The sequence below is a fragment of the Schistocerca americana genome, chromosome 10 (assembly GCF_021461395.2).
Source record: "Schistocerca americana isolate TAMUIC-IGC-003095 chromosome 10, iqSchAmer2.1, whole genome shotgun sequence".
In the NCBI taxonomy this organism is placed as follows: Eukaryota; Metazoa; Arthropoda; class Insecta; order Orthoptera; family Acrididae; genus Schistocerca; species Schistocerca americana.
The window spans coordinates 200,813,039-200,824,633 of NC_060128.1; the positions used below are offsets into that span (position 1 = coordinate 200,813,039).

The 11,595-nt window shown below is 43.2% G+C and overlaps 1 protein-coding gene across 15 annotated transcripts in view; it reads left to right on the forward strand.

Moving 5' to 3' along the window:
• Positions 1-10,145, forward strand: part of LOC124552519 (fasciclin-1) — a 646,219-nt gene extending 636,074 nt beyond the window's left edge. For 13 of the 15 annotated variants that reach the window (XM_047126814.1, XM_047126824.1, XM_047126819.1 and 10 more), the window contains 2 exons: positions 295-527; positions 6,601-10,145. In XM_047126814.1, the coding sequence (XP_046982770.1) occupies positions 295-512 (218 nt within the window). In that variant the 3' untranslated portion in view covers positions 513-527; positions 6,601-10,145. Of the gene's footprint in view, positions 1-294; positions 528-6,587 lie in introns of all 15 variants that reach the window. The other 2 variants (XM_047126816.1, XM_047126815.1) reach the window with 2 other exon arrangements.
• Positions 10,146-11,595: the final 1,450 nt, after the last annotated feature.

Consider the following 11,595-nt stretch of genomic DNA (forward strand, 5'->3'; position numbering starts at 1 on the left):
TCGAGATAAGCTGTTGCCACAGTATGTAAGATGAAAACATACTTCACTGTCACTAGTAAATTGCTCAATACGGCCGAGTATCCTACCAGCCGACCTCCCCCGTCACAAAAGCTGCTCCTACGACCCGTAAGAAAAACGGTCAGTCAAATTTCACACCAGAAATCGTATTTGTTTTCCGTTGTTTTCACAGATGATCATTACATGTGAAATACCTTCAGGTGCGAATTTGAACTCAAAATGTTTGGACGGTGTGACGTGAGTGCACACCGTGTCTTTACTGTGCGCCTCCCGCAGGTTACTACGTGGAGTGGCAGGGCGAGTGGATCCACATCTTCCGGCCAGACGTGGAGTGCACGAACGGCATCATACACGTCATGGATTACGTCTTCATGAAGGAGGGCGACATCGTCGTGGGCGGCCCGGACGGAGCCGGCCAGCGGGTCGCGTCGTTCGCGGTCGTCGCGTCCTCTCACCTCGTCGTGCTCGCCACCGTCCGGTGGTTGCTGCACTAGTGGGCACTCGGCAAGGTACGTACGACTCGAGAGAGTGTAGTGGGCTAAAAAAAAAAAAAAAAAAGGCCATTACATTTTGTCTTATTCGACTCAGTTTGCCACTTTGCCGAGTCAGCTATTTCACTGAACGGGTAACAAAATTGTTGAATGTTCTAATATCAGCAGCTTGACCCCTCTGAGGAATCTGAATGAGTCACTAATGAAATCTGAGTCAAAGAGTGTAATTTTTTGAAATTCAGTGTTCGAGTATGCCCACTTTAGTTCTCGTTTAAGAACCCAGATACAGGAAGCTACATCAGACTGTCGAAGTAATTCACATCGGAACGTCACGGAAAGAAACTGAAGAGAGGTTCTGCAGGCTTTAATCGCAGACCTTTATGTTAATGATCTGCCATTTTATTTGAAGCGGGAGATAGAATTAGTCCTTTTAGTTTACAACAAGTGTCATTTCAAACCCTGTAAAGATTCCTCTAATGGAAACATTATAAAATTTATTAAGTCGCAACAGTTACCTCGAAGGAAACTGCAAAGCGCCAGCTGGAATTAGGTATACGAGGCAACGTAAATTACAAATTTAATGCATTTCAACCTTTAATGGATGTCTCCCAGTGAATGTGAAGTACGGTGCCATTTGTGTGTAAAAGCAGTAGATATTAAGAAAGGATAACATAGCAGAAAGACGTGCGTATACAAAATGGACGGATAAGAACAGATGTGCAACTGCTTTCAAATTACAGAATATATAACTTTATTAAGAAGAATGGTATAGTCAGAAAGCTCACTTATAATGTCAGAGATTAGTAAATCTGAAAATTAAATCGAAACAGTCAGGAGCAGAATCAGAAGGGAAATGCAAAAGTCTGTCAGTGAACGAGATATTGTAGTAATTAAAGATAATACCAAATAGACCGTGACACCAAGTAGATTGTAAGCCTCTTTAAGAATCACTTTGTAAACGTAACTAAAAAATTCTATACTGTCAGTTCGAAAGGAAAATCCTCGCCATATATGCGACAGTAGGTACCGCGAGCATTTAGTCGATTCAAAATTACTCCAAATTCTTCCAGGGAAATCGGAAAATTAATTAACTCTCTTAATTGAAAAAATCCTCACGGGGTTCGCAATGTTTTAAGCAAAATATAAAAGCACGTCCTCCCGATACGGCTACTATACTCGGCCATATATTTGAGGCACCACTTTCACGAGGTATCTTTTCGTACAGATTAGAGTACGTGCCGTTTAAGAAAGGGAGTAGAATAGATATCGAGAACTGTAAGCTCGTTTCAGTATTTACTCCCTTCTCAAAAGTCGTGGAAAAGATAACGTATTTAAAAATAGTCGAGCATATATGCAGTTATAATACTTAAATCGTACAGTGTAGGTTGTCCCAGCCAGTGTCTACATTTTTGGTTTAGTCGTGCAATCATTAGGCCGTGCCGTAAGGCACATTTCACCTCCTAACGCCGGAGACACCGTCAGAGGCTCAACCGCTTATCAGAATCGAATGAGATCGGCAAGCAAAACTGCGTGTCGATCGGGTCGTGACGTTGTCAGACTGCAGCCACAGATCACCGAAATGCACCAGTGCATTTTATGGAGTTTTTCTCACGAGAGAGTTGGTACCTTTTGTTGAGGTTAGCACTGAAGCCCAAAATTTGTCTGCTTTCAGTCCTCCTCCTCTTCTGTTGAAGTTTTATATATCTAAACAGTGGAAACCCCAGATTGGAATATCAATAGTGTACGGAAAAGAGAGACACATATTTACTGTAAGAATGACACATTACTTTGCAGACAGGCACAGTTAAAAAGACACTTACACATTAACTTTCGGCCACAGACTTTGTCAGAAAAAGCAGAGAAAAACAAACACACACACACACACACACACACACACACACACACACACACACACACACACACACACACACACACACACACACACGGAGAGAGAGAGAGAGTTAAAACAGTTGGGCACCTTCCTGCACCAACCTGTTTACGGGCCATCTAGAGGCGGCCTTCCTAGCCTCCCAAACAACCTGACCCCTAGTCTGGTTCAGGTTCACTGACGATATCTTCACTGTCTGTACTCACGGCCGAGACACCGTTCCTCCATTCCTTCACAGCCGAACACCCACTTGACCTGGTCCTCCTCACCCCTGCGTGCCACCTCCCTCCCGTCTCCACATTAAACGCACCGACTGCTGAGAGTAGCCGCACTTCGCACCGGAAACTCCTTCCCGTACACTGAGGCCACGCGATGATTGCGTATCACGGTGACAAAAACTCCCTCGCCTACTACGCCGAAGTTCTCGCCTAGACCTCCACGTACGGGCACTGTCCCCGAGAACCGGCCACGGCGGAGTGCCCCCTCCGTCACCCACTACCGTCCCGGACCGGGACGACCGAACCGCGCCCTCTGCCGGGGCTCCCGTTACTTGTCGCCGTCCCCCAAAATGGGGGACATCCTACCCCAAATTCTTCCCAACTCTAGTAAAGTGGCGTCCTGTCGCCCGCCCGACTTCCACGGTGTCGTACTCCGTCCCCGTGCCGCTTCCGGACGTACCCTCTCGCCACGAGAATCGTATCCCCGCGGGAGACCCGCATGCGACACCTGCCCGATCCGTCCGCCCCGCACTTCTTATTCCGGTCCCGTCACGAGCTTATCCTACCCCGTCAGAGGACGGCCCGTCTGCCCTACGGCAGTTCCGCTGCGACCGCCGCACGGCTTTCGGTACCGGTAAGACTGTCGACCGACCTTCCGCCGGGAGGAACGGCCGCCGTCAGACTGTGGCCGAGAGCGAAGTAGACCACCCCGTGGCACAAATGCGGCCGAACGTAACGTGCTCGATTTTGGCAGCCGCTTCACTACCCGAGCCGCCTGGATCCTCCCCTCCGCCACCAGCTTTTCCGAACAACGCAGACGGGAGTTACCCGAAGTTGTACCGGCCTCGACCTACGGTAACCTACTGTCCCCACGCCCTCCACGTGACAGTTTCGACTGCCTCCGTCCCGTCACCTTCTCACAGTTCTCGTCTCCCCTCCCCCCCCCCCCCCTCCCCCGCCGATGCACTCACCACGCTCTTCTCCATTTTTGCTCCGTTACCCCACAACCTCTCGATGCTGCATTTTTTGGCATTCTAATCCCCGCACACTCCACCAGTCGTCGTCTTTCTGCCCGTCTGTACCACTATCTGTTCCCCTTCCCCTTCTCTGCCCCCTCCAGATTGCTGCTTTCATCCCACGTGATAGTCGCATACCCGCCTGAGATGCTGGAGTTGGCAGCCATACTTATGAGGTGTGCTTGTGTATGTGAATGGTGTGTGTGTGTGTGTGTGTGTGTGTGTGTGTGTGTGTGTGTGTGTGTGTGTGTGTGTGTGTGTGTTACTGATGAAGGCTGTGGCTGAAAGCTCTGCATAAGTGTCTTTTAAGTATGCCTGTCTACAACTTAACATTTCTTCTTTACAGTAAGTAGCAATCTGTTTTTCCTACCCTGTTTAATACTATTTATACGTGTGTTCTTCTACTGCAACTCGGCGAGTACGTTTTTTATCTATCCAAATAAAGGGTGTCCCACTCAAACCTCCCTGATTTCAAAGACCCGGGAAACAAAAGCACAGTAGATATGACAATGGAAAGTGGACCACATTGTAGATCATCTCAAAGAATTTATTTATTTATTAACAATACACCTCTACATGTGAACCATTTGTAGTACGAAGAATATCGAGTCTATATTCAGTTTCTTGCCAAGTTGTTTGGAACATTTCCTCTGTTATTGTTGCAATCGCATTAGTGATACGATGTCGCAACGTAGGAATATCGTCCACTTTGGTCACGTGCTCGCAGTCTTTCACAAATCCCCGTACAAAGAAATGGAGTGGCACAATGTCGGGTGAACGCGGTAGCCGGGCAGTGGGTCCTCCGCGTCCGATCTGACGACTGGGAGATTTCCTATCTGGGAACTTGTGAACAGTCATCGACCGATGTGTCCAGATACACTGACCCATTCCCTGTTTGTTCTGCAAAGACGAACCGTCCAACAGTCTCGTCTTGCATTTGCCCGCACCAGACGTTTAGATTAGGGCTATCACGAACATGTTTGGTGACCTCGTCTGGATTTTGTGAACCCCAAATCAGAATATTATGCCTACGAACCCTTTCTGATAGATGACAGGTTGCCTCATCTGAGAATAAACATCTTTCCAGGAAGCTGGCATCCATATCAATACGCTGCAGCATATCCGCAGCAAGTTGTCGTCGGCGTGGTTTGTCGTTGGGCGTCACGTGTTGCAGAATTTGCACTTTGTAAGACAATGGTGAACTACACGATACATTGTCGATCTAGGTATATCGAGTTGCCTAGATGCTTGACGAAGTGACTTACGTGGGCTTCTGAAAAACGTCTGTCTGATGTCCTCCACTGTCTCTTCTGAAACTCCGTAATGTGCACCGCCAGAATGTTTCAGAACACTTGCTGTTGCCAGAAACTTCCTATATCATTCCTTAAATGTTTTCACATCAGGTGGATCACATTCATAGACACGACAATAATTTCTTTGCACAGTAATCGGCAATTTCGTTTCTGCAAACCGCACTGTTGCTTGCGCACACTGCTGTGGAGTCGCCATTTTCACTTCGTGCGACCGTGCTGCACTCTGGCGACGGTACTTGGCACTTCTGATGCGGGAATATAAATTCTTTGAGACGGTCTACAACGTGGTGCATCTTTCATTGTCATAGGTACTGTGGTTTTCCTCTCCCGGGTCCTCGAAATCAGGGAGGTTCGAGTGGGACACCCCTTATGTTTATTTTCAAAAATAGATTATTTTCCTCGATTTAGGAAATAAATTAAATGCAGTGAAATGATATCAGTGCAAACTATTCAGATAAGCTGAATCTGAACAAATATGTTGTGACAGTTGAAAATGTGGCTCGATCCCATATTTCCCGTCACAATTTGGTCAATTATCTAATTTAGAACAAGCAAAGGCCCTTTTACAGGGCTGTCCCATGTCACCGTCATTATTTAAAATCTATATAGATATTAGCCTTAGTACATGGTCTCGTAAATATAGTATGGGATTAGAAATAAGAGATGGAGTTTACCTACATCATTTATTGTTCGCTGATGATCAAGTAGTCGTAGCACAAGATGGGGAGGATGCTAACTATATGTTCAATCAACTAGCAGTAGAATACAAAACTTGGGGTTTGAAGATTAATTACCAAAAAACTGAGTACCCGAGTAATGATTCAGATGAGCTATACATTGAAGGAAAGAAAATCAAAAAGATAAAACACCTCCTGTTATTTGGGATCCATTTTAGAAATCGAGGGAAAATCAGAGTCAGAAATCAATAAAAGAATTAGTAGCAGACGGAGGGTCATTGGGATGCTTATCTCAGTCTTATGGAGCAGGAATGTAATGAGGAGAACTAAAAAATTAATATACAAATCCATATTAGAGAGTGCAGTTCTGTATGGAACGGAGACCTGGACAGTTAACATGAAGCACATTAAAAAATTACAAGCTCTAGAGATGGACTTTTGGAGAAGTTTGGCAAGAATCTCCAGGAAAGAAAAGATAAGGAACACCGAAATAATAAGGAGAATGGAAATAAAAGAAAGAATATACGACGCAATGGATAGGAAGAAATTACAGTGGTACGGGCATGTACGACGAATGGAGAAAACCAGAATACCAAAATTGATACTGGAGTGGGAACCGTAGAAGAAGAAGAGGGTGACCTATGACCACCTGGCTCCAAATTGTACAGCACATAATGAGGAGAATGGGCGCAGAGGAAGAGGACACACAAGATCGAAACACCTGGAGGGATATTTTGAAAATATAGTTTAAGAACATTTATTGTTTGTATTGTAATTTCCAAGTAAATTATTATGTTGGAGATAAGCCTCTGTAATGAGGAAAATCACAAAATAATAATAATAATCATCTAATTCTTTGACACTCAAGGCCTTGTACCCAGACCAGCCCACTCGGTCTTTGACTCGGCCTTAAACATTTTATTTTAATGTGAGGTACGCATTACCGTAATTACCCTACACGATCAGTTCTATATTTCAGAGGCCGCGTAGTGCCAACTGGGATCTCCTCGTTCCAGAGTAGAGACGCCGCCCATTTCCGGCTCCGTGCCAGGCGCAGACTGCCCGAGAACTGCGAAGTGAACAGTGTCAGCGTGTCGGTGCGACGGGACGGGACGGGACCGCCGCCACAGAGACGGGCGGACGCAGTCGTCTGCGCGTGCCGAACTGACGGACTGCGTTCCGGCTTCTCGGGCACACTGTGGACTATTACGTGTCTAATTCGGTTGAATGTGTGACTTGTGTAAACTGTATTGTGTTCTCCTTAGAATTTCTGTCTACTGTTAGCCTGTCGTGTTGTGACTGTGAGACGATCCCACGTGACACACCGACAGAAGTTCACTCTCAGTTCCGGTCTGCTGCTCTCTCGAGTAGAGGACCCGTCGTCTCTTAATGCGACCTCAAATTTTTGACATTCCTTTAATCTCCTTGTTAGGTAATCCTCAATATTTTATAGGCATAACAGATTTTCCAATTCTGCATTCCATTCCTCATTCCTTACTAGATATATTCAGTCATACGAGCATTCCGTTTGGGGGTGTAACCTAGCCTATTTATGGAGTTATTTTCTTTTTTCAATCTGTGTGTGTTCAAAAGTGTAATAATGGTATCTTATGCTGAAGTAGGCTCTGTTGCAGTGTACATCTAGTCCATTAAGAGACTTCAGTGTAAGGTCAGCTGAAATGCCATTTATTTGAAGTCGGGTCTGACACGTAGTGCGTGAAATCTACCACTGGATTCCTAAAATCAGTAAAGGAAACCTATATGTATATGCAATCTTTGAATTGAGTGAAAACATGTGGCTTTGTTTTAAAGTTATGAACTAATTTTGTGTGCATTTCCTAAAAAGAACTGACAAAGAGTCATTTGAATTGATTTGTAGGTGTAAGTGTTCAGAGTATGCTTTAGATTTTATTTCGAAGATAAAGTCTATTGTCTCAGAGGTTATTTATCATTGTAGGCTAAGAAAACAGTGCTATGTAGACAAGAATAAAGTGATATTGTCAAAGCTGTGAGTAAGATTACTATAGCTGCCTCTTTGTAATGCTAAAGATGATAAATCAGATGGGGAATTACTTTTTCATATCTCAAAAGTACAAGGGTTAGTGCTGCAGAATTAAATGTAATGCAAAGAATATTTTAGGCATAACTGTAACATATTTGTGCAGGATACACCTTGCTCAAAATATCGGATTCTGAGAGATTCACACGTTAACACATTTTAATAGCAGAAAAAGAATCTTTTTGTTAGTATTGTGATAGCCAATATTTGTGCATCTCGTAAATCTGGATTTCGTTCTAGAGACAATAAGAAGAAAATAAATACACCCTCAACTTAGCACACACTCCACGTACGGCACTAACCCACACCACTCTGTTACCCACGCCGTTTCCCTATCGCAATAGATTTAGTAAACACGTGCAGGGTATTGCGTCAAATTCTGACCCGTAGGAAGAGCGTCCTGCCAGAACATAGCCGGGCAGCTTCTGGTGACCAAAGTAGTCTGCGCGAATGTAACAGATGTTTTCCATAGAAAGCTTCAGATTTGGGCCTGGTTTTGCTGTAGAACGTGCACATATCATAGTGGCAGGATGCCCTAAAATGTTTTTAAACTCATTTTCTTATCCTCCCGGAGACCAATAACAATACAGGAGGATACCGGGAAGAGAGATTTCCTCGAGCCGCGTCACGAGAGCTCGTGGCAACGACTTGCCCCATCTGCAATTCTGTACTGGCAGGAAACTTCTTTCTCGTCAAACGTCGAGCTCGGGCATCCTTTTCTTTCGAGGTGCCGGTTAGCTAGTGATTACTTACTTTAAACTGCACACAGCCAAGTTTCCTCGAGTAGTCGAAGAAATTTTCACCTACCAGAAAACTGATCTGCCAAAATATGTGTTAAGTCTGTATCCCTGACAGATTGTAAATCTTTTAAAAATGCATAGTGAAAGGTTTAGAAAGAAGAAATAATTTTTGAGAACAAAGTACTCTCACTCTAATATACTTTATTTTAAGGAAGTGAATTGCAATTGTTAAATATAAAACTTTATCTTTCACGATTACAACAGATACGGGGGAATAACTGTATCATTTAAAAGGATTACATCTTAACACTGGAGCCACATTGATATATTTTGAACTAACGCATATATGTACATTTGTAAATGCGTACTGTGTCCCAAAGTTTAATTTGCTCGGTGTTTACGGCACTAGAATGTCGGTGTGTTAGCACGTCAGTCTCCGTGTGCATTCTCCGAGCCTGTCGTGCGCTCTCATGCTCTGTGTCGCGGGTAGTAAGATGCGAGGCACTGCTGCCGTGCGTGTCGCGACTGCTTGCGAGCGAGCAAACGGTAACCCGTCTCCGTCTCCGTCTCCTTCCGACTGTTTCTTTGAGAAGAATTTCTGAGGCACACTCGTAGTATAGAATGTAAAGATTCTCTAACTCTATTTGTCAAACAGTTCATTTATTAAAACTCGGATTTTACATAATGCCGTAAGCAAGATCGTACTCGACGTGTACGAGAGAAACTATTTAAACAAATGCGAGTAAATAAGCTGCGTTCAAAAATAAAAAGGTTCAATTAATTTTTAGTAATACCGTTCCTGTACACATTATCATTACAATTTAAATATAAGCCCGAGATAAATGTGTCAGCAATAAGGGTGGCAGCTAATGAACAGAGCTATTAGAACCGGACTGTCATCACTATCCAAACTAATTATAGCCGAGCGACGTGGCTCCAGGTGCTAACTGGAAGCCAACATCTGAAGTATGAGTACGTGGATACTTCAAAAATGTTTGCTCAGCTTCAGAAAATGTATTCATAAGTTTTAGAGTCAGGTTTACGAAAAATCTCGTGGGTTACTTTAAATAAATATTGTTTGCCAGTGGAGTTTTTATTTATGGACTTTGTGTGTGTATGTTAGTGTGACTTATAATTGTACACCAAAGTGATTAGTTCTGATTGTGAATCTCATTGTATGCTCTGATTAAGTACAAATTGTATGCCCAAATACAGCTTAGAAACTCTGACACAAAATTTAGCAATATTTATTTCATATTATTGATTAATTACTAGCAGTTTTACAAAACTGTACTGTCAATAAAAATGTGGAAAAATTGTATCATAAAACTGTTGCTCTTCTGTATCAGGGGCAGAGAACCTCATTTTTGTGCAAGTCAATAAAAGTGTAATTGTAATTAAGCTTTCAAATCTGCTCTCAGTACTCACGAAGCTCGGTTGTGCTTACTGAAAGACAACAACAAATGTATCTACTTACCGTAAGATCACAGTCAGGTCAGTGTTTGCTGCTGTTAATTTTTTTCCAGTAGCCCGGAGATGTCTGCTGTTGCGGTGACGGAAGCCGCAGACTGAAATGCGAGCTGTTTTTAATCTGCCAACTCGGACACTCGTGACGGTGGGCTCTGTGCTGTTTCACTGAGGGTCAGATTGAGGTCACGTAACTTTACCTGTAACTGTGTAAACTAAAAATTAATGGACCAAAATAAAGTGAAACTTGACACACAAGCCAGACTTTGGAACATTTATGGCAGACAGGGTCTTCTCCCCGACCCTTCTACCCCCACGTACTTCCTACTCGTCACTGGCTGAGCTCTCGTGAAACTTGCACTGTGATAAATTTCACACTTCTTTCTGCTCGTATGCTCACTAGACAAAACATTGATCACAAGGTATGTGAAAGAAAGAGTGATTTCAGATCCCTGCGCATCAGACAGCAATTACTATAATGGAATGCCGTTCGAGTACACCGAAATTTGTAGATCGTGCTCTAATTATACGGTAAGTAAAAATATGGAGCAAACTGCACGAGAAAAGGGAGGTCTCGTGTAGGAAATCAGAAACATACGTTATAACAATTTATTTGAGAATACAAAGGTATCCCAGATCGACTTAAGTTCAGGATACAGTGAATAAATAGGATTATACTATAATCTATGTAAGGCGCATTAATTTAATGGAAGTACTTAGGCAAAAAGGAAACAATGTTTTAGATCGAAGAGACAAAAAGGAAAGAAAATCTCAAAAGAGACGAGGCAACTATGGTATTGGAGGTAAGAGTTTCCAGTACCCATTAGTACTAAGACAGTAATATATGAGGACTGAAGAAAGCAATTTGTAAGTGTAAAAATGTTAATACGATAGTGGTCAACCCTCAGTGGAATACAAGTAATCAGGGTAGAGCTGCACTGGCCAGTCGACAGGCACATAAGGGAGATTGAAAAATTGTTCAGGTTTCAGTATTTTTCCTTCACATCTACCTTCATCTTTCACGAAACAGATCTTTGGTTTATTTCATATCTTCTCTTTTGTAGGCTCTAGGCAGCAGGTCACAACATTTTTGCTATGTTGCTGTTGCTCCAAACAATAGTTTACCCTTGTAGAACTTTTGGACTGGGTGACTGTCAAGGTTCTCTCTCGGCAGCCACATATTAGGAACGAATTTACGCTATACTTAATATACGCTATATTTACCTATACTTTTCATTAACATCCCCTACTTATCAGATATATTAATGCTTCCACAAACGAGATCAATATCAATTCCGAAATTCATTTAGCTCCCATTTTGACACGTATCAATTGTCGATATAACAATTCTGTGTAAAGTAATTTGTCCAGCCGAGTCACCGCAACTGCCGTCCCGTGCGGAAAATTTGTGTCAACCTCCAATATGCCTCGTCACGTGCACAAAAATTTTATGTTATTATTTTCTTACTACACGAATTACTTTTGTTGCAAGTATCGAAAAGAGATAAGGATGCGCCTCAATCCCCCTGAAGTTGTACGCGTCGCCACATACTCCCCAACTTAGACGAATGATCTCAATGTAGACATATCTGTGTGCCATACGTAATATAAATATTTGTACTCTTAAAAAGTCCTAGGATGTGAGTCACGAATCTTTCTGATATCTCTCCCTGCATACACTATGTGACCAAAAGTATCCGGACACCCC